Consider the following 26,659-nt stretch of genomic DNA (forward strand, 5'->3'; position numbering starts at 1 on the left):
CATTCACTATCAATTTATGGGATAAAGACTGAAGTATTTCCAGAAAATGTTCTTTATCGCATTTCTTAACAGAGTGTTTTACATATTAATATTCCTTGTCGCCTAAATGGATGGCACAGCACCTGTTTACTTCACCAACACAAACATATCTTTGTTTACCTAGTAATACAAAATAGTACGTGCACACAGATCTGAGTATCGATTGCTGACATAACGTTTTAATTATGACTAAAATAATGTTCTTCGCGAAACATTGAGAGGTATACAGACACACACACACACACACACACTAAACACATGCACTCTCAAATTAATAATGCGTCTCAATATTAGAAACAACCTACACAATAATCCTTTCATTAATCACGCGATACGTCACATAGCGGGAGTTGCAATATTTTATATTTTAAAACGAAATAGAAAGAGAAATAAGCAAGTTGACAATTCATTTGTAAGGTGCAGGTACTGGGTTCTTGTTATTATTACCATATCAAAAGGATATTTTAATTTTTGTTAATTAAACAACTGTTCCTTTCGAAACAAATCTTCCGAATCAATTGCATTAATGCACCAATATCCTAAAACAATCCCTCTTAGCACATATATATGTTAGAAAAAAAGGATTTAGTTTGCATTTTTATTTTTTATTAAATTGAGAAACACGACGTCTTGCACAAATAAGCTGTCAACTTTTGATTGACTGATCAGACAAAAACCAATTCCTTAGATCTTTGAGGTACATATATTTGACGCGAATGCGGTAGAGATGCTCTTACGAATATGTTGATGCATACGAAAAGAACGAATATACCGATCAATTGAATGTCTTAGTCACTCTTCTTTGAATTGCTATAAATACTTTTCTTAATAGACCTAATCTTTAATTGGTTTAAAATTTCGCCACGATTCCATAGTGTTTTTAATTTGACTTTCGTGCAAAGACTGAAAATATTCATTAGGGTAAATTCACCAGTAAGTGACTACCTGAAGAACCACCTCTAATTAATGAACACCTATTTTACAATCACTATATATAGATATAATTTACGTGAACGCGTTCATTTATTGGGGTCTGTCCATTCACTGGTGGAGTCACCCTATATTGCTGGAACGCGGACTTTTAAAAATATAAAAACATGTTTAATAAATATCCGCGATTTTTTGGCTGATACAATGATTTATTAGGGTGTCTTAAAAAAATATATTCGACTTAAAATTGTACTCTGTGAAAATCTACAATTAAGCAACAGGAGTAAAGTGTTCCTTCTTGAATTCATCGTGTCTATCGAAGTATCGAGAAACGCAGTCTCATGCTTAAAAATCGTGTTTATTAATTTATAATTAAAAATATTTCATTTATGATAAGAAGATGAATCTCTTGCGGTAAGCTAATTACTTCCATATGCATTAAATAATCAATTTTTACTTAAGAAAGACTGGAGTTTGAAAAAAAATTAGAATGCTACAGAATGTAATAAATTCAAGATTTATGATATAGTTAGTTACTGTTAGTTTAACGGAACTAGTGAATCATATTTGCAGTAAGTTTGTAGCCATCACTATATTAGCTATCCCCTAGTAGAAATGCCCTGTGAGATTCGAATGGTGGGAGAAGCGGCACGCGACCAAGCGTCGACTTCCGAGACACGTAGCCACATAACCTTTTCTAAATCCCACCACCAGACTCCTGTGTTTCTACTCTCTCGCATCGGGTCCGTAAAGTCTTCGATTGCTTGTAACTACGGACGACGCTACGCCATGTAAATACATCTATGAGCGACAGAATATCGAGAGTGCGGGCCAACGCCCGTAACATACTCACGCCATGTTTAACATTCGTAATTTTTCTATTGTGCTTAAAAAGAAAAGATGGACACAGAAAATCAATAACGTTTTACGAGGTTAACCACAATATACGATAGTAGCTGGGATTCTAAACAATCCTCAAATAAGGCTCGTACCTTTCGTAGTTGCCATATTGTTTCTGCATCAAAAGGTGGTATATTGTCGTGTATAGAAACACGTAATGGAGTATATGAATGCGCGAGCGTGGGATGGAAATAGAAAGGTGTGATTGGTTTTCTTTTACAGTCGATGCTAGCAGGTAAGGGTACATGAATTTATCGGACGAGCACTGGTGGAATCTAGAAAGGTGGAACTGGAAACCGAAAAGCTACTCGGATTTCTCTCTTTGTCGACTTACAACCACGGTAGAAGCGACGGTGTACACGCGCAAGTCTTTGTCGTGGTGCTGAAAGAGGAGAATGGCGATCGATCAGGTGTCATCCCTGCCCAGGGGCGATGCACGATTTTAGAAAGATGGTGTAAGGATCGAAGGTTACGCAATTCCTTTCTTCGCTTTTGTTAATTTGATCGGTAATCGAATTTATGGTATATTTTCAGAACATGTCATTTTTGAGAATTTATTCTTTTCACATTGAAGCCTTCGATATCACTGTTATTTCATAGCAGAATGAATCACATTTTTTTATTTCACAAAGTAAACACATTGCACCGCCAATAATTTTCACTTGATACCAGACCTATTGGTTAGACGTTCCTGGCTACTTCTGGAGTGTCAGTGGTTGACCAGCTCAAATTGTACTTGCAAGCGGTGCAACCGGTTTTCAAAACAAGCTGCCTATTAGGACGAGCATTGTTCCTTTAGGAGTTTTGAACGAAATAAGTACAAGATAATGAAAATCATTTATCATACATGAGGATAACCGACATCTAAATAGATGCTGGAAACACGAAAGGCGTTTGGAGATATGTAGACTGCTAAGGGAACTTTTCTTCGACATGCATCCTAACGCTACGATCATCGATGAAGATTTGGTTAATGGCGACTGACAAATGAGCGGCAAAGTAGTATAAAAGTAAAATTTAGAGAGTACTTAGAGCCACGTGATGAAGCGCGCAATTTATTATTTCGTTAAATGCGATCTTACATAACTGTACTTCAGTCTCGCCTACGTACATAACATCGATGTGCGTTATACATCGTTATGCGAGGATTTTCGCCTCGACAGCAAATTCGAGGCGCGCGGTATAGGTATTATTAAACTCGACTAGACGTTTTTAAATTGGGTCAGTGCTGCGTGACTAGCGCATAGAGTTCTAGATGGTACCGCGAGATAAAATTGTTTCGTACACATTATCGTCACGGTTAACCCCTTAGCCGAAAACACTGTAACTGGGTGTAACAGTTTAAGCAGTACGTTCACCTATCCGACGCGTAAATATCTTGGGTCATTACGCAAGAACGTCATAAGTTTTGTAGATGATATCAGAGATAGAGATTCAGTCTTCCGTAATTGCACATAATCATAATTTAATCATTTTTATTGTTATTACCGATCGAGTATGTTACAATTTCTTCGATTTCGTATAGTATAAGCACGAGCAGCTCTCTGATTTCAAACGCATGGGTCTGTAACATTTATTCTCATGTCTAATTCCTTTTTTTTGTAATCGAGTGACAGTCTAATTTTAGATTGACCTTGCATCTTTAATCTGGCATACCTAATTACACCTAAGCGTATACGTAGAGACATTGATACGGAAGAGTCCCGCGACTGGAGAACATAGCGATAACTTATTCTTGTTATAATCATGAAGGGGTAAGAAAAGACAATGGAAAACATTTTTTGGTTAACAAACATAACATGGCATAACCGACGGAACAAAAGGAATTTCTTTGACATCATCATCAGAGTGATAAGAATCTGCAGTATCCTTAGTACCAGTGATAACCACAGAGAATACTCCTTTGTGTAGTAACGCCAAGAATGAAGAAATAAAAAAGTGCAAACTTAAACCATTCAATGATTTAAAGTGTCAGTTCTCCCGCTTAACCATCAGATCAAGTTGGTAAGAAAGAAACTGTATACGCGAAGATCTCATACATGCTTGTATTCTCAACGCTGTTCCACGAGAAGCCTTCTATAATTCAAGACTTGGAATCATGAATGAAAGTCCCCGATGAGACAGAAGCGTGCCAGCACGAGGAGTCGTGATGGCCCCGCTATCCATTTCGTAGGACGTGCACATAGCGCAAGGCGTATACACCAAGGAAGACAGTTCTCTCACAAAGAGCCGCTGTCACCGAGGCGGCTGGCTGGCTGCTACCACGGCGTCATCCAATTCCCGTTCCATTCCTATATTGCCAGATACTTCTCGCACGGCCACCGCCGGCTCGCGTCTCGCGTCAGACTTGACACGAGCAGCCCGGTACGTATGTAGGCGTATTATGTGGACCGGCGTTCAGATGAAGAGCAGTTTACGCACAATGCGTAAGAGTCGCGTGCCATGTACCATCTATTCTGAAGAGAAAACCTTGTCTTGTAGAAGATGCTCACTTGGTTGAAGTGGACAGCATTCAGCGTGATTCTTTATACCTCTGATCACACAAAGCTCATAATTTTTGAATGATATTAATGCTACACGAGAAAAATTATGTTAGGATTTTTTGTTTCCGAATTATTCTGCGGAAAATAAAAGAATTGATATTTTACGAAGACTTTGTGTCTGTGTCAATTAATTTCTTGGATAGGTCCAGTGGCGCATTATAAAGTAAGAGATCGCTGATTGACGCTTGAGGTCCTTTGTTTTAGCCACCTTGCGCTGGGATACCGTACTTAAGTACTAAGAGAACCCCACCATTGCGCTTCTCTGGCATAAGTCGACTCGATTATTAAGTTATATATGTCTTTTCTTTGTCCTCGATGGATACCTTGTTGCGAGAGTTGAGAGCTAGAACACTCGAACGGTTTTAGTATGGTTAATTCCCTTGGTTGAGATGCCTCTTGTATTTCTGGCTTGCATGGATTTATTTATGCTGAGTTGTATCTTGTCTAGGATGGTAATTACGCATCGATGATTTTCTTCATGGATGTTTAGGGTAGGAAACTAAATACTTGAATCTGGCAGATCGAGATACCGGGATTTTCGGATTATATGGGATTGAGTGTATAAAACGTTTGTAATAGGAAATAAGTTATTTAGGACATTTTTATTTGTCATTAATTTTTCAGACGGAAACGTTACGTATTTCATAAGCGGCCACTTAATATTTTACATTATTAGATTAGTCTAAACCAAATATTTATGCGAGAATAAACAATAATTATCTGATGTTTCATCATTTATGTGTCAATTTTTTCTCATATGTTTCCTTGATGTTAGTTGACAGTGAGACAACATAGACGAATTAAGTAGCACAAGAAAGCCAAGAGATTACAATATGCTTACGATATTATGCGGTGTAAATATTACGTGTAAAAAATAGCACGGTATAGAAGAATTTGTTGGTTGCATAGGATTGTGTATCGGAGATGAAAATCTGTGATGGTTAAGGACTTCCAGGGAAAACAAATACCATGGAGAGGACCGATATCCATTATGGAAGAATTATTATCGTTCGATTATAAGTATCAAAGAAGGAATATTACTGATTCTATGAAGAATTTCGTTGCGTAGCTGATTAAATTACGAAAGGCACGCGCGATGAAAGAACCGAGAGCAGGCGGCCATGATCGTCTTACAATAGGATGAGCGGGAATAAGCAGGGTGATGAGCGCTGTTTCGCCGGCGGCGTGAGAGTAGTCATGGCGTTCGTGGCCTCGCTGCCTGCCTACCAATCCGGTACGTCCATACGGTCACGTGACAGTGTCAGCCAATAGGAACGGAGAGCTAAACTCACGGCCGCCGTACCGAGCCAGTCGGACATTTTCTGACAAGCGTAGAAAAACTTCTCATCAACAGCAGCCGCCATTTTACGTGAGCCGATACTCGTGCGGTGCGGAACCCTCGCGATCGCTTCTCGGGCGAATTTCGGTGGCGCGCGGTGGCCGGCCTGGGCCCGATTAATTCGATCGTCTTCGGCGCTTCGCGTCCGGTTTTGTTCGAATGTGCGGGGAAAGCGGGCGGAATTCGCGGTGATTTCGCGCGCCCGTCGCAGTGCCAAAGCGAGAAGAGGAAGATGGTGCCAGCGGGCCTCGAGAGTGATATCGTCGCTGCGAGCTAGCGCCGTGCGCGCAGCCAGTCTGCCACTCGAGTTTGACGAGTCGTGTCCAGCTAGTTTAGTGCGAGCCTCGCGCTCCTGCAACACCTCCACGTCTTTGCTGTCGCTGTCGCTGCGTACTCCAACCACTACTTAGGCGGTCACAGTGCTCGTGAAATAGTGTGAGGATCATCCTCTCGGGGGTTATACCCCGACGATGCCCAATGGTTGATCGTATTTCAAAGCGTGTTCGGGGACGCTCCACGCGCCGCGGTTCTCATTGTTATTATTATGCTCGCGACTACGCGAGAAAATTGCTAAATTTTCGCGACTCCCTCGAGGAAGAAGCGGTTTAGTGTTGTCGAGGTGCGTGTCCTGTGGCCCTGTGTGTCGCGGTGCGTGCCTCTCGCGTGCTGCTTTCCTGCTGCCGCGAGCTGAGAGTAAACACCCGGAGAAAAGCCAATCCGCGGAGACATGGCCGACCACCTAGTGGACGGCCCGCCGAATAAGCGGCCCAAACTCGCGGATCCTTTTCAAGGACCCTCGGATTCCTCAGGTAAGCTTTTTCCAGTCAGTTTGTTCATCCAATTCTTACTCCTTGTTCTCGTCAATGACTTTATCCCGACAGTCGGGGCTCCAACGCCAGACTAACCTAGAGAACCAGCACTGGGCCTGATCCTCTAGCGTGCACCACCTACGTTTATCCACTCTCTCGTCGTTGTCGCGACCTGGCAGAATCGGAGCCCCCTTCTGCCACCTTCATTTTCACTCGACCACCGAGCAAAATACCGCCGAAATACGCCGCCGCCAATGTCGTTATCACCATCACCACAGCCGTTCTAGCTTTTCTTTTGACGCCTTTTCTTATAATTTTTTCATATTTCGACTACTCTGTTTCCCATCATCACAATTCTCAGCACTCACTTCTTATTGCTTCTTCTTAGTGTCATATTATTCCTCATTTAGAGTTGTTACGGTTGCTTACAGATTTATGTCTGTCTTCATTTTTACGTGTATATCGTCTTTCACGAAAATACGCAATTTCACGGCATCTACGAAAGAAATCCCGCGGTTTTTCATCACCCGATTTTCCTTAGATTTACCGATGTTTTTTTATTTATCTCAAAGCTAACCTAGAGACGTTGCAGTTAGAGGTGCATAAATAATACTGGATATTCGACTGTTTTACATTGAACATAGTTATTTTCAGTGTAACTCATTGACACTGTGTCACTTGTTATACATTGTTTTATCAATCTAACTATACCAATATATGTGATGTATTTTCACGTCTGTCGTTTCATTCACTCCCCAAAAATTCTGTTATATAGATGTAAATGATAAAAAGCCTTTTTTTCACTATGTAAAACACATATGACATTTTAGGTTATGCTGACATGTAACTTATCACATGGAAGTCTAGGATATGGTATTTGAATTTTGCTCGGTGGTTAAGGATATGTTTAATGATAAAATGTCTTCGTGATTGTCCAGTCTATCCTATGATATATATTATCTTACCTGAATTCTTCTTGCATGTGTCTCTTATATCTAAAGTTGTTCAAATCATATATCTTTTCTGTAGATTTTATATTAGTGGTGCACGTCAAATAGCACGAGCATTTTGAAATCATTGGCAACAATACTTTGCTCGCATGCGCTATGCACTAACTATCCTCTATATACTTTTTATTTCTTAAACCCTTCAATGGCATCTACCTAATCAACTTAACAGTCATAAAATTTCTACAATACACCTTTATTCATTATTGTCTGTCAATGAGATCTTACTTTACAACAGAGGTATTTGGTACTCTTTTGTATTTACTACCAACAGATTTACAAATATTACTTAAAACAAAGTTACACGCAACCAAGTTGCAGAAACAACCTGTCTTCCTTCTCCCATAGTCTTTATTCTTTCTGTTTCTCTGTCTGCATATTTCTGTTTTTGAAATCAAAGTCAAAATTTGATCCGTGTTTGGATTCTTTGTGTGACTGTCACATCGCAAGGGAGTTCAATATGGAGATAAAAGAAAAAGAACATATTTAGTTTTATCTCAATGGCGGAAGAACTAAAAGGTTTAGATCTTCAATATGGGCTTTGCGTAGCTTTTTGGATGGGCTGTTTCTGCGACTTAGCTGTTACATTTCGTGAAAGGCATAGGAAGTTCTTCCGCAGTCTTAAATCATAAACTATGATATATGTAGTGGGTATGGCGCCTCTAATGATGCACCATGCTTATACAAACTACGGGGGAGGTGGCAGTGGTAACATGCAACAAATGCAGGGCCCGCCACAACAACTACATCTGCAACAGCATCAGCTGCAGCCACATTGGAACAACCATACCGCCCAGAAAAGAAGTAAATATTATTAAAAAAAAAAATCCCAGCGAAAAGCGATGTAATTGAAAAGAAAATTGTTTAAAGTACAGTATATCAGAAAATAGAAAAATCCGCAGATGCCAAAAATCTTTATGTCCGACCGTCCATATATTTACATATATTTACACGCGAAAACACTTTATCACCATTTAGTATTCTCTTCACACAGAATGTGAAACGCGTCGCCATTAAGCCCTTTATTGTATTATTCCTAGAATCCATTACTTATCCGTGCAATATTCATAATCTTCGTATAAGCAATGTCTGGAGAATTTAAATTTACTGATTACAACTTTAAAAAGAAAAGAATCACCCCAAAGCGTGTCATCAAAATAAACAAAATATCTTCCCTCGCGATTCTTCATTTACTAAAGAAATAATTACGTACTTGACGATTGAATATCAACATTCGAACGATCAATTCATGAAATGCATTTCAGACTCTGAAAGGTTGCAAACATTTTTCCTGTATTGTAGAAAACTGATAGACATGCGACACACATGCACAGAGCTCCCCCGCCCCCTGAACCTCCCCCTCGTCAAGTATTAACGGTATGAGAATTGTACCGAAGTTATTGCACTGAACAACCAAGAGAGAACGCAAACCTTTGAACAATGAGCTTAGAAAAAACGATTCCTCTTCTTCTTTCTCTTCTGTTAATCCTCAACACATTCGGACAATCAAACTCAACTCGTGGCGCGCATTTCGAAATTCCTACCGCGAGAGGTTATAGTTCAACAATTCAGTGTCGAGAAGAGTTTATTCCGCAAGCGCAAGAGTTTAGATTTAAAGTCGAAGGGCTGCAAAATCTGTTTCCACGTGAAATTTATATATGTGCAACGTCACTACAATTACTGGGACACGAAAAGTTTCATTTTTCTTTCTTTCCTCGATGGATGCACTTCATATGGCGCGTTCCTCAATCAAATGTATTTAGCCGGTGTATGAGACTCTCATCGCGCTGTCAGTTACATGTCAAAATTTTGTCGACCGTTTATAATTCTTCGGTGTAGTGTCAGTTTTTCTTTTCTTTTTTATTATTTTCCCTCTCTCTTTCTTCCTCTCATCGGCACGCGTATCCGATGCACCCCGATGAATTAAAAAAAAATTCATCGCCAAACATAACCTAACAACATTTTCATATGACAAAACGCGACTTTACACGAGGAAACGTTTGACGCTCCTGTTCGAGGAATGAGACTTGTGTCTTTGATATTCTCTTATGCAGTGTAATATTGTAGAATTTTCTACGCATGCCTCTATACGGTTTGCCATCAAAGTAGCTTTGCCGCTTTTGTAGCTGAGCACGAGTTTACTGTAAAACGACATTCCTCTATTTCTTTAATTGTATTACTATTATTAGTATACTTATTATTTATGTTCAGCTCTATATATTTTTCTATCCGCCCCCTTTTTATTCTATCTTTATCTACGATTTTCATGCGTTCATTCCGCTGTAGCGTAAGATCCTCCCTTAAGATTAAAAAAAATGTTTAATTTTTTTTATTTTTCTGCAATATTGCTCATGCAGTGTATGTCTCATGTCTTATTTATTTATGCGTTCATTTGTTTAATCGTAATATAAACGTAGAACAGCGATCGTGTGCGTTTTGTCCCACCTCGATGTTTTTCATGCCCAATTTTCATAACATTTGTTTCATTGAATTCTGCAACACGACGACGGGTAAACGGTTTTTCTTTCTTTTGGGCGCAGGTCGTCAGTCGAAAGTTCTTCAGCCAAATGATTATTCTTGCAAATAGTTTTGACGATAGAATTGCACGAATACACAAGGAGGAAGAGAAGGCAGATACCAAAATGTTAAAAAAGAAAAAAGTATCTCCAACTAGCGATGGTAGTTCGAGTGAGAAAGTAAAGTCAAAATTTTCAATAGAATCAAGAGAAATGATAGAAAAGATAAAAAAAGAAGCAATAATAAAAAAAAAGTAAAAAAACAGCTATGGTGACGGTACTAATTTCTACCTTCATGAAGATACTAACCGTAATTATTTATTTTTTTTGGTATCTTTGGTATATTCACACATTATCATGACGATCGCCGTAGAATGATTTTCCTTAAGAAATATTCTTCGTGTATAATATATTCACGCTATGAGGAGCTGCTGCTCGACAAATGTAAAAAGGGCCGCAAAGTTCAAATATAACAAACGTATATAGTGAAATTAGCAAAGTAACACAGTCGAATGATGTATTTTCCTGTAGCGAGCATCGGTTTACTCCAAGTATAAAGTTTTCTCTTTCTTACAGTCGCCCATTAGAAAAAAAAAAATTGTTATTGATGATCCAGGCTCGAGCATTAACCAGCTTTTATGTCCATAGATTACATAACAAACACAGATATGTTTGACCTCGAAAACGACCTACCCGACGACCTTTTATCGTCCGGATCGTGGGCATCCGCGACGGAGAGCGCCAAACCTCCGGCCACGGGTCCTGGGCCGGGACAACAAAATGGTGCCCTCGACTCGGAACTTCGTCAACACGTACAACAGCAGCAGCAACAGCTTTCCCATCATCTAATTCAGCAACAGGTATTAACCGGAGATTAATTTGTCCTGGGAGGAGTCACTTCTTAGGGCCTGTGGACTATTTTGATTGACTCTGAATGACGATTAACGAGGGGAGTCATGTCGCAGTCTTATAATAATTTCCTTCGTTCGATATTCTAACAGGGCAACAAGAACTTAGTCGCGAATTCACTAGTGATGGCTGCCGGCACTCTGGGTAGCAAGAGTCCAAATATGCAATCGCCGCCCAATGTATCAGTATCCAAAGGTGTCGTCGATCCTCAGATGGTGGTCAGCCTAGGCAACCTGCCTAGTAGCATAGCCAGCTCCTTGGCGAACAACCAAATGTCCATAGCAAACTCGATGGGTGGACTTCAGTCATCCATGAGTATGGCGGGGAGTAATCCCACCATGTCTATGCCCGGTGGGATGAACTCTGGCCTTGTGATGACCAGTAGTGCTACGGGAAACAATAATATGGGAGGAATGGCGGGTGGTGGTTTAATCGTCGCCAATAGTCTGAATAAGCAACCCTTAAATACAGTAAGTTTGACTCGTTATACATATACTTTGTTGACAATTCTATCGTTTTCTGGAGGTTATATTGTTGTATAGTTGGAGACAGTGCTGTGATATTGGTCCTTATTGTTGTGCCTTAGGTAACCATGATGGGACCTAATTCCCAGGGAATACATCATCCCAGTGGACCTCACGGGGTAGCTCCAATGCAAAACGGCCCTGGGATGATGAACGCCAGAGCTGTTGCAATGCAACAGCAACAGCAACAGGCTCACATGGCGGGTCCTGCGCGAGGACAAAGTCCACATCAACAAGTTCATCAAGTCAGTATCGTGGGCCCCGGACAAGTTGGGCCCAGAATGCAAGCTCCTCCTAATATGGGGAATATGCCGAATATGGGACAGATGGGTGCTTCTAGCCCCTACGGATATGGTAAGTTAACTAAAAGTAGCGTAACGTGTCACAACTGTTTCTACTGTTAAATTCTTATTAGATATTTTATGGTGTTTAAAATTGTTTTTCGAATATGGGAATCTGTGTTATAGGTTCTCCAGGGGGTGGACCAGGTCCTGGGGTTAGTGCGGGCTCAAATAATCCTGTTGGTGTCGTAGCGCCACAACAACGAGGCGTAGGAACAAATATGGCTGCCATGCAAGTTAACAGATTCGGTGGTCCCGGTGGGACTATTGGATCCAGCAATGTTGTCGGTGGTCAGGAGGGTGGTATGGCACAACAGGCACAACCTCCTGCACCAAGTCCAGCTCAACCTCAATCTGGTGCACCGAGTGGAGGCCAACCAGGACCTCAGCAAGCAACACAAGGTCAAATGCCAGGTACCGGTGCTCAACCAGGTTAATATTTATTGATTACTAACCTCCATTATTTATACACAATTAAAACTCTCTGATTTCATACACAGTTTAAATGTAAACGTGTAGAATCCATATAGTATAGTGTCTGTTATAGATCATATATAAAAGTTGCTACTCGTTTTCTAGTATAATATGAAAGACCCGAATTTCCGTTGCTCCTGAAACCTTATCCTCGAAGTTGTGGTGCACGAAGATCATCCCTGTAACAGGAAATCCCAATGTACAGGTGCTCCTCCATCGAGTGCGGATCCCGAAAAGCGTAAACTGATTCAACAACAGCTGGTACTCCTTCTACACGCGCATAAATGTCAGAGGCGCGAGAGTCAAGCGAACGGAGAAGTCTGGCAATGCACGTTGCCGCATTGTAAAACTATGAAAAACGTCCTGAATCACATGACGACGTGTCAAATGGGCAAGAATTGCGTGGTGCCGCATTGTAGCTCATCCCGACAAATCATCAGTCATTGGAAGCATTGCACGCGGAGCGACTGTCCGGTTTGTTTGCCGCTTAAGCAAGCTGACAAAAATCGAACGAATAATTCAACTGGAGGTAATTATTGGCTCCGGTTGTTACATCAGGGTAAACGGAATGTTATCATTGGAACGTCTTTTCCTGTAGCACCAACAACTCAACCAAATAGTCAACCCAATCCAAGTGCATCAGACATGAGAAGAGCATACGATGCATTAGGTATTCAGTGTCCAACAACGACACCTGGTCTACTACCTGGACAAGGTGTCGGTCGAGGTGTACGGATGCCAGGTCCAGGCATGCAAGCACCTCCTGGTGCCATGGCGAGCGTCAGATTAACACAACCTCAATCTCAAAGTAAGGAGACTATATATAATGCATTGCTGCAATTGTAAAGTAATCCTAGTGCCGGAATTTTATATATTCTTTTTTTTCCAGCTGGACCAGGACAACCTGTAGTTGGTGCCAGTCAACAAGTTGTTGCTCCCAATGTTTCTCTCCCATTGAGCTCTGATCCAACTGCAGTAGCTGCGGCTGCTAGTCAAGCTGCGCCAACGACTGGACCCACTGCAGCTGCAGCAGCGACTGCTGCGAACATCCAACAGTCGGTGAACATGCAGCAGCTATTTGGCCTCAACGATTCGGGTCAGCCGGGTATTCTAGGAGAGAGTAGATTGGCTAGCCTGCAACTTCCCGGTGGGTTACAGCCGGGCCAAGTAACGGCAACGCCTGTACAGGGAACAAAGGAATGGCATCAGTCGGTCACGCCAGATCTCAGGAACCATCTTGTACACAAGCTGTAAGTAGAGTGATCACTTTCAAAATGGTTAGCTAAACCAAAGTATCCAAGATCATTATATTATGAATATTTTTCTTTTTTATTTAAGGGTCCAAGCAATATTTCCAACGCCTGACCCACAAGCCATGCTCGACAAAAGAATGCACAACCTGGTTGCCTATGCGAGAAAAGTTGAGGGTGATATGTATGAGATGGCCAATTCCAGGTCGGAGTATTATCACCTTCTTGCCGAGAAGATTTATAAAATACAGAAAGAGCTCGGTAAGTTAATCCACATTCTTTTCGTGATTATCTTTATATTTTGATTTGTTTTCTTTTGTGACTTTAAAATTTGGATTCGGACTATCACGATTTTGTAAATTTATATAATATTTGACGTAAAACAGAGGAAAAACGTCAGAAACGCAAGGAACAGCAAATGCAAGCTCAGCAGCAACAACAACCTCCAGGTGCTCCCAGTGCTGGGTTGAGACCTTGTGCACCATCTAACGTGGGTGCGACAGTCCAACCACCGAGACCTGTTGGTACGGTACCTCCAAATTTAAGAAGTCACTCGCCTGGTATGGCTCAACTTGCTTCGCTGTCGGGTATGGGGATGCAGCACAATCGAATGCAGTTTCCCCAACAGCAGCAGCAACAGCAACAACAGCAACAGCAACAAGCTCAACAGCAACAAGCTCAGCAACAAGCCCAACAACAGCAGCAACAAGCTCAGCAGCAGCAGCAGCAGCAGCAAGCTCAACAGGCTCAACAGCAAATGCAACAACAGCAGCAAGCTCAGCAGCAGCAGCAGCAGCAACAACAACAACAGCAACAACAGCAAGGGATGCTCGTTGGACCTCCCGGTCCAAGTCCAAACGGACAGCCAACGTCTAATCCCAATATGGTACCAAACCCTGGTCTCAGTCCATTTGGACAACCACAAATGTCGCAGGCTAATTTAACTACAACAACCGCGTCCGCGACAACTAGTCAATTCCCAACGTCCAACGGCACCTCGGGTCTCCCGAACAGTTCTCCTGTACAAAATCAACATCAATTCCCCGATATTCTCAAGGTTCGATTGGCTGCTGCCCAGGCTGCTCAACAACAGCAACAGCAACAGCAGCAGCAACAACAACAACAGCAATCTCAACAGCAGCCACAGCCGACGAGTACTCCGAATCCAGATACCGCAATCACGACGATGCCACAGGGTCCAGCTTCGTTTAATAGTATACAGCAACAAAATAATCAGCAGCAGAATCAGGCCTTCCCAAATAGTCGACCCTTGTCTGCTTCGACTCCTGGTGATAGTGGTATCTCAGCATCTACACCTCAGACGATACCTCCACCCGCGTCGAGCGGTCCTAGCCCTGGTCCAGGACCGATGACGAACGGGCCCCAATCCGTGACTTCCACACCCAGCACGCCATTAGTTAATTCCCTGATGACTCCCAATCAGACAGTATCTTCCGCGAATCAGACTCCACCACATCCGGGAACAACGCCGTCTCCTGCCGGTCTTGCCGGTCTGGGTAAGGGTATGACCTCGCAAGAAAGAGCCGCTCTGAATGCCCCTAGGACTTCGTCGATGTCCTCGCAGATGGCTGCCATCACGGCTGCTCTGGATCGCGACAATTCACCCAGTCCGCCAACGAACAACAACAAAGGAAAGCTCGACTCCATCAAGGAGGAAAATATCAAAATGGATATCAAGCAAGAAGACGCGACCGAGAATCACAGGATGGATGGTGGTAAAAATGTGAATAATGACGTGGTCATTAAATCCGAGAGCAAGACAGAACCTATGGAGGAGGCATCTGGTGACAACGCTGTCAAGGAGGAGTCATCTGGTATCAAAGATGAATCGGTCACGCCAATGTTTAGTCAGGATGCATCCACGTCTGACATAAAACCCATGGTTCCTGAACCGATACAACCAAGTGGCACCTCCACCGACAAGAAACGCTTGTGTCTCTTTAAACCTGATGAGCTGCGGCAGGCACTTATGCCCACCCTGGAGAAGCTCTATTGTCAGGATCCCGAGTCCCTACCATTCAGACAGCCAGTTGATCCCCAGGCCTTAAGTATTCCTGACTATTTTGACATTGTCAAGAAACCCATGGACCTGTCAACTATCAAGAGAAAATTGGATACAGGGCAGTACAGTGATCCGTGGGAATATGTTGACGATGTTTGGATGATGTTCGACAATGCTTGGCTATACAATCGGAAGACTTCACGTGTCTACAGATATTGTACTAAGGTAAGATATATCACACGTTAATACTACATTTTTACGATACTTTATTTGCGTTTCTGGTCTTTTTTTTTTTGTATTAGTGGCTAATTGTAAGTTTTATCTTTCTTTACAGCTATCGGAGGTCTTTGAACAAGAAATTGATCCTGTCATGCAAGCACTGGGCTATTGTTGTGGCAGAAAATACACATTCAATCCACAAGTTCTCTGTTGCTACGGGAAGCAGCTTTGCACGATACCAAGAGACGCCAAGTACTACTCTTATCAAAACAGGTCAGTATATATGTCCTATGTGACTTTTAGTAGCCACGAAACCCGTCAATGGATTTTAAGTTAATTCTTCGATTACAGTAATAGTCTGCATGCGTGGGAATATACATACAAGGTGTAACTGTGGTGACCAAATATTCTTAAGAAATTATGCGGGATATTCAGGAATATTCGGAAGCATTGCTCCAACTTTAACTCATGTTAATTTCTATGGTTTAACCATCTTCGGGTGATGCAATACTTCTGAGTAGCTGAATTCATACTGCTGGAGATATAGAAGTCCAGTACGGGTCATAATATTTTTCTAAAAAATCTTTTTTTGTAATTAGTCCATTTTTTAAGGATTTTTGTATACCTTGTCTGTATATTTTGATAGAACTTTTTTTTTTTATCTCTTGTAGTAACAAACTGTATCGATTATTGGAGCTTTTTCAACTTAGTATCAGTATTCCTTATTATATATATTTTTTTAGATCCCATAGACCAGTAATAAACCTCTTGCCATATCTGCCAATATAATATATTAGTTTGTGTAGTAAAGTCTTGTATCTGATTTCTCATTTAAAGATACATTTATGAAAAACGCATGTGCCAATATAAAAAGAAAATTCGTGTCGCATTTCTTTCTTAATTAGAATATCAACAGTGTCCATAGAAATTGCCTATGGTGTATGTTAATAGGGTGGGACATTTATAATATAGCTAATTCATTGCTCCTGGATATACATGATAACGTAATTTCAATGTACATACTTATAAACTATCGTTTCTAACAATGGCACTGTTTTCTTCTTCTTTGTATGTTACCTTCGCTCTACCATGGGTTGCGCACGAACACACAAATCCTTGTTTGCTGCTTGCTTCTTGTGTTGCTTCTTTCCGACTCTACCGGCTTCGCAACATCGAAAATTGGTTGTTGGAAAACGTTGGATCGATCGAAACTTTGGGAATTCGACAATTCCGGAACAAATACAATACTCGTGACAATAATACAAAAATATATATGTATTAAATACAACACGGTCATTGGCAACAAATCGATCAAAACGCGTGACAATGAAATAATAAAAATCTACGAGCGGAAACTATTAATCGGCAATAAATAAAACTATGACAAAAAAACACACGATTGTTCGAGTTTCGATAAAAATAATATACGGACAAAATACGTATGCCAATTTGAAATGAAAACTGAAATCATGTGTTGCATGCGTAAAATTCATGACAAAAAAAAAACCGCTATTTTCATAACTGGATGATCGACAATATGTGGATACGCCCGTTGGATCATTGAAAATTGGGCACGTCGCACCGAACATGTGTACGATGCACGCATGACATTGGCCAATTGAAATTCGGAACTCTATATGCTATTGGAAATAATAGTCTAAAGGCATATGGTCTTGTTTCCGACAGATACACCTTCTGTCAGAAATGTTTCAACGACATTCCTGGTGACACCGTGACGTTGGGAGACGATCCGTCACAGCAGCAAACGTGAGTTGTAATAAAAATACTTCTGACAACAATAACTAAAATAAATACGTCCATGTAATACCTAACATTTTCTTTTAGTGCCATCAAGAAGGAACAGTTTCAGGAGATGAAGAACGATCACCTGGAGTTGGAACCTTTTGTCGTTTGCACGGATTGCGGTAGGAAGGTTCACCAGATTTGTGTATTGCACATGGAAACGATCTGGCCTTTAGGGTGAGCGGAAAAGCTTCATAAAAATTTACACAATAATAATCGAACAAAAAGTTTTACGTGATACGTCTGTTTCCTGGTAGATTTACCTGTGATAACTGTCTAAAGAAGAAGGGCCAGAAGCGCAAGGAGAATAAGTTCAATGCGAAGAGATTGCCGGTAACAAAACTCGGGACTTACATTGAGACTCGGGTTAATAACTTCTTGAAGAAGAAGGAAGCGGGTGCTGGAGAAGTCGCCATCAGGGTGGTAGCTTCTAGCGACAAAGTGGTCGAGGTCAAACCAGGAATGAGAAGTCGATTCGTGGAGAACGGCGATATGCCCGGCGAATTTCCTTACCGGGCGAAGGCCCTCTTTGCCTTTGAAGAAGTTGATGGGACCGACGTTTGTTTTTTCGGCATGCATGTACAGGAATATGGAAGCGAGTGCACGCCGCCGAACACGAGGCGGGTCTATATCGCCTACCTCGACTCCGTGCATTTCTTCAGGCCTAGACAGTTTAGGACGGCAGTTTACCACGAGATACTTCTTGGTTATCTCGACTATGCCAAACAACTTGGGTGAGTTTCTTCTGGAATTTATACACATTTGTTGAATGGGTGATGGTCTCTATTATGATTAATAATGTAGGGAGATGGTATGCTTGATAATTCATTAGTAATGAGATGTTTTAAACGGTTGTTTCTTTTATGCCAGATACACGATGGCGCATATTTGGGCGTGTCCGCCGTCGGAAGGTGACGATTATATTTTCCACTGCCATCCTCAGGAACAGAAAATACCCAAGCCTAAGAGGTTACAGGAGTGGTACAAAAAGATGTTGGACAAGGGAATGGTTGAAAGAATAGTTCTCGATTATAAAGTGAGTTTCGTTTCTTTTGTTCTCTTAACTTTACTTTGTCTTTTACGAGATTAGTCCCCAGTGTTACCGGTATGTAATTTTGTAACTCTCTGGTGTCAAGTGGGACTTACAGTAATGTCTGACAAAGCTAATGTTCCTATTTTTCTTTAAAATTTGAACATAGGATGTTAAGACGACAATTTGTTTTTCTGTTTTTAGCATACCAATCATTGTTTGTCAGAATGACAACTATGAGAATGTAATTAAACTGATTTTTTCTTCTCTTAGGATATCCTCAAACAAGCCATGGAGGATAAATTATCCTCAGCTGCAGATCTCCCGTACTTTGAGGGTGATTTTTGGCCTAACGTATTAGAAGAAAGTATAAAGGAACTGGACCAAGAGGAAGAGGAAAAGCGAAAGCAGGCAGAAGCTGCGGAGGCTGCTGCAGCTGCTGCAAATGCGGTAAGTCTCAGATACAATCTTGTATATTGTTATTGTTACGTGAACAAAGGATTTGCAAATGTCTTATGCGAAGCTGCACTCTTCTCTTCAGATATTCTCGTTATCCGAAGACTCGGAAACGGGTCCAGACGGTAAAAAGAAAGGCCAAAAGAAGGCGAAAAAGTCGAACAAATCAAAGGCAAATCAGCGAAAGAACAGTAAAAAGTCGAATACACCACAAACCGGAAATGACCTTTCTGCCAAGATTTTTGCTACCATGGAGAAGCACAAAGAAGTCTTCTTCGTCATTAGGTTGCACAGCGCACAAAGTGCAGCCAGTTTGGCAGTGCGTATTAATTCTAGCCAGTTAAAAGTGAATTGTATTTCTTTATATCATTATTAAACTAAACATTGATGGACTTTTTCTCTTATAGCCTATCCAAGATCCTGATCCAGTTATAAACTGTGATCTTATGGATGGTCGCGATGCCTTCCTCACAATGGCCAGGGAGAGACATTACGAGTTTTCATCTTTGAGGCGAGCAAAGTTCAGTTCTATGTCTATGTTGTACGAATTACACAATCAAGGCCAAGACAAGTTTGTTTACACGTGCAACAACTGCAAGAGTCATGTGGAAACGAGATACCATTGTACTGTGTGTGATGTAAGTATTCACATAAGTGCGAAACTTAAAGTTCTTACATTTTCCTACAGCATCACTGTAATCATCATGTTTTTCCTTTGTATTCGCAGGACTTTGATTTATGTATAAGTTGTAAAGAGAAAGACGGTCATCCTCATCACATGGAGAAGCTTGGTTTAGATTTGGACGATGGTTCATCGCCGGCCGATGCCAAACAAACAAATCCTCAGGTAATAATTTTTATTTGTAATTATATTTTTACAACTAATAGTTTTATTAAAGAATAAGATAATAACATAGACTTTATTTTTATTTGTAAAATAGGAGGCGCGCAAATTATCGATACAGAGGTGTATCCAGTCGTTAGTGCACGCATGTCAATGTAGGGATGCCAATTGCCGACTGCCCAGCTGTCAGAAGATGAAACGAGTAGTGACGCACACAAAGATCTGCAAGAGGAAAACAAACGGAGGCTGTCCTATTTGTAAGCAGTTAATAGCCTTGTGCTGTTATCACGCTAAACACTGCCAGGAGACCAAGTGTCTCGTACCGTTCTGCTCCAATATCAAGCACAAGCTGAAGCAGCAGCAACTCCAACAACGATTGCAACAAGCGCAACTGCTTAGGTAAGTCTCGTTTTGTAATATTTTGATAATTATGATTACATTCAAAGATTCGGTTGTGAACGGTTTTTTTTTTTCAATAGGAGAAGAATGGCTGTGATGAACACGAGGCCAACAGTAAACTGTAGCCTTTCAACAACACCCGTGGGTGTGATGCAAGGTGGACAACAGAGCTCGAATGCTGCCATGGCAGGAGTCACTATGAAACCTGGTGTTAGTCCAACGAATCTGCCATCACCACATCAAGGCATCGGTCTTAAGCCTGGTACTCAGGCGCCTCCAGCTCATGTACTCCAAGTAGTTAAACAAGTTCAGGAAGAAGCCGCAAGACAGCAAGCACCTCACGTCGGTTATGGTAAAGTAACACCTGGTGGAAGCGTCGGAGTTGCTGTTGGCGTGGGAGGTCAAGGAAGTGGTGTAATGCCACCGCCTCCAATGCAAAGGCCGATGCCCGTTCAAATGCCTAATCCAAGTGGTACTCATCTCATCTCCATGGACCAATGGACACCTAGGTAAGAGATCGTGTAACTTTAAATGCGTACATAACTTTAATGAGTCAAAATTATAACGAGCTCGTTAAATAATTTTGTTTGACCAGGTATCAGCCGAATGCGGTGATGCAACAGAATCCTGGACTGCGACAACAAACGCCACAACAACTGATGCAACAACAGCAGCAACAACATCAAGGACAGCCAGGAATGACGATGGCTGGTCAAATGCCTCGACAACCTGGTGTTATTGGTGGATCATTCAGTCAGGTGCTGCCTCAGAAGCACGCGTTGCAGCAGCTCATGGCGACTCTAAAGAGTCCAAATACGCCTGAACAGCAACAGCAAATACTCCACATACTCAAGACCAATCCTCCGTTGATGGCTGCATTTATTAAACAGCGTCAGGTACATGAGGCTATAATGAAATTGTTATTGTTGCTGTTATTCTATGAATATGACAACTAATGTATCTCTATGGCCAACAGCAAACTGGTCAACACGGAGGAGGCGTTGGTCCATTGGGTCCTAGTCAGCCGCAACAGCAGCAGCCGGGCTTGCAGCACATGATGTCCCAGCAGCAACAACAGCAGCAGCAACAACAACAACAGCAACATCAACAGCAGCAACAGCAACAGGGCAGAATGCAGATACAAGCGATGCTCACTCAGCAGCAACAGCAACAGCCTGGTCAAGGCCCTAGTGTGCAACAACAACAGCAGTGGTACAAGCAACAGATGCTAGTGATGCAGCGTCAGCAGGCGGTACAGCAGCAACAGCAGCAGCAGCAACAACAACAGCAGCAGCAGCAGCAACAACAACAACAACCTTTTACGCAACCCCCTGCACCACCCTATGGTCAACAGAGGCCCATAAGGCCGCCTCTCCTTGGTAAATACCTCTCTTTACAATAACTTCAGAAAATATTTTATGAATCCTGTGAAAACCTAACCTAACTCTTCAATTTTTCCATCATCTAACATAGGTTACGGCAACTTCAATGAGCAAGGTTACGGTCAACCAGCTTTGAAGCCCACGCCACCGCCTGTACCCTCGCCGCAAGGCGTAATGGGACCTCCTGCTATCTCGGTGCAACAGCAGCTGATGCAGTCGGTCCGATCACCACCGCCAATACGTTCGCCCCAACCAAATCCATCGCCGCGGCCTGTTCCGTCGCCGCGAAATCAGCCTGTTCCGTCTCCACGGGCAGGACCCGTACCGTCCCCTCATCATCATCCATCCCACGGGACGCCGACGCACTCGCCGGCCCATGAGTTAGGTGGCCCTAGCGAGATGATGTTGTCGCAACTTAGTGGTAGTACCGGTGGTCAATCGGGTCATCCACCCGGTATGTCCCATCATCCATCACCAGCGCCGCCGCCTACCAGTGGTACGGACTCGAGTGAAGTGACACCAATGACGCCGCAAGATCAACTCTCGCAGTTCGTCGAAAGGTTGTAGTGACTGTTAGTAGTGTCGAGATTGGTCGATGACTATAATGACTTGAATGTGGTGTACTTTGGTGTACTCTACTTGTTGGGTGTATGGGACGGGATGCTTCTCTCTTTGCGGTTGGCGACGTTGTTGCCGCGTTATACCAATATGAAAGACGGTCTTGCGTACGATTATTATAATTGTCCTGATAATGATGACAATGATCGTGCTACGTGACCGCGTTATGCACCCCCTCCGTTCCTAGTTTTCCTGGTGGGGATTGGGTATTCGTTGAGTCTGCGTTACGGCTATAAGCAGATTTTTCATTGGGAGATGCAGGGAGAGTGAGATATAGTGCACTGTCGTGAAAGTTCGCGACTAAACAAATGGTTCCCAGAAGAGGATGAGGACGACGAAGAGGATCTCTGTTGTGAGGGAGATCATTTCCGAATTAGATAATAAAACAAGAAACCTCGTTTAGCTACGTAAAGCCGTGAAAACATTAGCGATACACTCGCTCGGCGTTATTGTTAAATAAAAGTACTGGTGGAGGAACTTGAAGTTCCTGCATAAATAAAGTCTCCTAGGTTTCACCTTCTTTTAATTCTCTTTGTCCGTGATTATTAGTGTCTTTTCTTCCTCCTTATCGATTCTCATTCTCTTTTTTATCTCAAATTCAATTAATTCTCGCTCCTCCTTCGCCTCATTTTCTCTCTATTTTACTCTCCCTCGTCTCTCATATTGTGTTTGTCTCTTGTGGCCTTCTCATCGAAACTCATTCTCTGACCTCGATTAACGTAAAAGAAACGAAAGAATGAGAAAAGAGACAAAAAAGAAAGATAAAACTCAAAGACTACGAATGAAATTTCAAAGACTATTTCCCCTTCCTCGCTGCTGTTCGCGCAGGCTGAGTGAAATCGTACAAATGTGTTGTGTATACTTAACGTTAATTAATATTAATAGTTAAAAAGATAAATTACTACCGTAGCGAGTATACAGTTATTACCACTATTATTATTATCATTATTATTATTAATTATTAATTATTATTATCAACGTGACGATACGCAAAGATATAACAAAGAACTCTTGTATGAAAGGATGAAAGTGAAAGGGATGATTATAAATGCCGAAAACTTTGTAATGTAATAATTAAGGTGATAAACGTAAACGACAACAACAAAAATACATGCAGAATTTTTGGGGAGAGAAAGTTATTTAACGTTAACTTAAGATCAATTTTTTTAAGGGATGATGATAAATGAAAAAAAAAAGGCAGATACGGCCGGCAAGGCTGTACTTATTATATAGAGCGACGAGAATTTACTGATTGATGAGATCACTCGATGACAAAAATTGAGAGAACGGGAGAGAAACAGAAACCGTGAGAGAGAATGAGAACGAGATTGAGAGAACGCCGCGTGGCTGTGTGCGTGTGTAACTGTGACTGTGAGTTTGTGCTTGCGCACGCATGTTGTGCGCACAAAGCAAAGAATTTGTTTGCATGAGCCAAGTCGATGAGAGAAAAATTCCCTTATACAACATAGCGAAATAAAAACGGATAAGACAAGTAAACAAAAAAAAAAATGAAAATATAGTGTCGCAACCAAAAATTAGAAATTTCACGACAGGCTGCTATTCGCTAATACGGGAGGATTTATAAATCGTGTTAATTTTGAAGAGTTTTTTGAAACGAGGGACCCGGCAGTGTACAGTCCAATCAAAAAGAAAAAGAAATGTAAGCTACGTCAAAATACGTAGCTGAAGAAAGATAAACGGGCCCTTCCGTAAACCGCTGTGTACATATTATACTATTATTATTACGATAATTATTAATTAATATTATTATTATTATTAATTTACCTGCCTATTATAAATTTATTGATTATTATTGCTATAAAAAACAAAACATAGAATATTGTAATATTTGAAGAAAAAAATACGAGAAAAAGGAATCCACACGCGTCACACATGCTACATCTACGATTACACTACGTGACTATGCCAGTGCTGTATCATAGTAAACTCTAAATGTAATTTCTCTCCCTTTTTTCTTGACTACCTATTTAAACGACTAGCTGTAGAGAATCAAAGGAATGAAAGGGAAACGTAGTTTTGCGCGAGGTGTGCTTTCAAAAGTCGGTTCCTGTAAAGGGTCGGATAAACTTTTGAACAGCACAATTGTACGTAGTAGAGCCACATCTAAGTAAGCTAGCCGATTAGACGTAATCAGGAAGATACTAACACACCAGCATAACTAACGTTAAATTAGAAATCGTAAAGAGGCGTTTTTTCGACGTAAACGTTGCCGATATTGAATGACATCGACACCAGCATATGTAATCTAGAATACACTTGTACATACGCGTATACGCGCGCGCGCGAACACGTACAACTTATACACACACGTCTACGTACATAAAGATACATTTTGACATACATAGATACACATACGATCTCCACACAGTTTATCTACATGTTTTTGCATTGTGATATATACATGCAGATCGATACAGAAGCCCGCGAAATACACGGATATGTACATTATCGGTCACGTGACTTGCGATTTAAATTTGTCGACGCACGGGAAAAATTTGTGACTCGAGACGATTTCGCGCTTTGAATAAATGAAGGAGGCGAAGAAAAAATCGGTACGTACGAGAGTGATAAACGCGTAAAATACACCTACTTTTTTTGGTGTTCTCGTTCACTGTGCGGGGAACAAGCGTAAGAATATTTACGTGTATGCGCTTTATTCTTTGAAAAAAAAAATTCGTGCGCGGGCGCGAACTCGTCTCTGGAAGTGTGTTCTTTTTTCGGTACGTCGAGTGGAAATTTCGCAGCTGCGTTGCGAGTGTTTATTACGTCGCTATAAATAAGATTACTGCTGACGAGAAGGACGAGCGGTAAACGAATGTAGATTAATAAATGATTTTACTGGTAAAGAAAAGAAAAGAAAAAAAATGATAAATGGTGGAAAGGCGAACGATGATATAATGACAAAAGAACCCAAAAGTATTTGGTTTAGTATGGCTGTGTTTTAGGGCAGTGGTGTAAATCTGCAAGTGGATGTACCTCTTGTTGTAGATCAGTTTTTTCTTTAAAGTAATTAACGAATGAATACGCTGAAGGCGCGGAGCTTCGAGTGCGAAGGCGTACCAATGATGCTAGTCTGGGTTAGTTCGGCAATTGCTCACTGGCGGCGCGACGAATCTTATGGTTTTGCTGTCAGGGTTGGGGGCTGTCACGAGAAAGGCATATACAAACGATAAGGGGGCATTACGGGAATAATGATTTGAAACAATTGGGATAATCCTGATCCAAGCTATTTGAGTATTACGTTGCTTCAGAATACCTTTAACTTACTTGTAATAGCTTTGATATTAATGTTCGGTGCACAAGAAAAGATACACGAGGGTTGGAAAATGGTCGATCGATAACGTGGCTAAACGACGCCATGTCGAGTTGCATTTTGTTTTACGAAATTAGCGGAATACGGAACTTGCATGTGTAGTAATAGTATAGCCTTAAAAATTTATTTTTTAAATCATTCTCGAGGATATTAAATTCTTTTTTTTTACTTGAGTTTCGTTGAACACAATCTTTTTTTCATTATATGCTTGGTGGGTTTTTGTCAATGTCTTGCATCATTCTTTTAAGAAATTCCACGGGGGTTATTAGGATTGTTCGGGTCTTAATGTTAAAAATAAATAAATATCCTGACGAATGCATGAAATAATAAATTTATTGTACAGCGCGATAGTACGCGAAACTTGTTAATCAAGGTGGGATTTTACGTTGCCGAATTGAAAAAAGCCTGGGTTACGCGTTGTTACGCGAAAGTTCTCGAAGCGATTTACTCCTGTAACGAGAGGCGAATGATACAACGTTATAATTATATGATTCGTTTCTTTGGTTTTTTTTTATATTATCGAACATATTAATATAGATCGAAATTATGGTCTATGTTACAAAGTAACGTTGAATTTTATTATTAATGAATTATTCGATAAATATCGCAGACAAAGCTATGGAATATAATAATTATCATTACGATTATTACTGAGATACCGAATATAGAAATACTACTTTTTATCATAAATTTTCGTAAATAGTGATTTAATTATCTAATTAAAGATTAATGAGATGCAAATGTGAACGTTTATCCTCAAAACGATTTCCCATCATGAATTCATGGTCGCACATCATAACCTCAAAATCATGATCTCGAGCACTGTCATTCTCATTAACACCCCTTTCACTGCATTGGTTATGATAAATGTTTTTCGATAACGATGTGTCTGTTCCTTTAATTATATTTTGTAATCATTTTTAATCACTTTTCTTGTATCGTTTTCACAAGTAAAGATATTTATACTTCA

The 26,659-nt window shown here is 41.1% G+C and overlaps 1 protein-coding gene across 3 annotated transcripts; it reads left to right on the forward strand.

Annotated features, from left to right (window-relative positions):
* The first annotated feature begins 1,287 nt into the window (after positions 1-1,287).
* LOC107266812 (histone acetyltransferase p300) lies at positions 1,288-26,659 on the forward strand. Of its 3 annotated transcripts, XM_015737695.2 has the most exons (25): positions 1,288-6,560; positions 8,216-8,371; positions 10,732-10,943; positions 11,085-11,462; positions 11,579-11,870; positions 11,984-12,289; positions 12,537-12,860; positions 12,930-13,139; positions 13,221-13,581; positions 13,670-13,842; positions 13,968-15,829; positions 15,939-16,096; positions 17,510-17,590; positions 17,669-17,803; positions 17,884-18,360; positions 18,497-18,662; positions 18,930-19,106; positions 19,198-19,431; positions 19,520-19,750; positions 19,840-19,959; positions 20,054-20,355; positions 20,436-20,864; positions 20,951-21,251; positions 21,332-21,734; positions 21,829-26,659. In XM_015737695.2, exons 1-25 carry the CDS (start codon positions 6,479-6,481, stop codon positions 22,302-22,304), a joined length of 8,046 nt encoding a protein of 2,681 aa, XP_015593181.1. In that variant the 5' UTR covers positions 1,288-6,478; the 3' UTR covers positions 22,305-26,659. The 3 variants fall into 3 exon arrangements, with proteins under 3 accessions (XP_015593181.1, XP_024939879.1, XP_015593176.1); XM_025084111.1 differs by having other exon boundaries at positions 12,537-13,139; positions 17,480-17,590; XM_015737690.2 differs by having other exon boundaries at positions 12,537-13,139.

Source organism: Cephus cinctus, unplaced genomic scaffold, assembly GCF_000341935.2.
Source record: "Cephus cinctus unplaced genomic scaffold, Ccin1 Ccin1_scaffold0330, whole genome shotgun sequence".
Taxonomy (NCBI): Eukaryota; Metazoa; Arthropoda; class Insecta; order Hymenoptera; family Cephidae; genus Cephus; species Cephus cinctus.

Bases quoted from the DNA above. Each gene is read 5' to 3' on its own strand.
- LOC107266812 (XM_025084111.1), top strand. From the start codon at position 6,479: ATGGCCGACCACCTAGTGGACGGCCCGCCGAATAAGCGGCCCAAACTC. The intron at 17,591-17,668 runs GTGAGTTGTAAT...ATTTTCTTTTAG, and splicing joins GATCCGTCACAGCAGCAAAC to TGCCATCAAGAAGGAACAGT. The intron at 19,432-19,519 runs GTGCGTATTAAT...TTTCTCTTATAG, and splicing joins AAAGTGCAGCCAGTTTGGCA to CCTATCCAAGATCCTGATCC.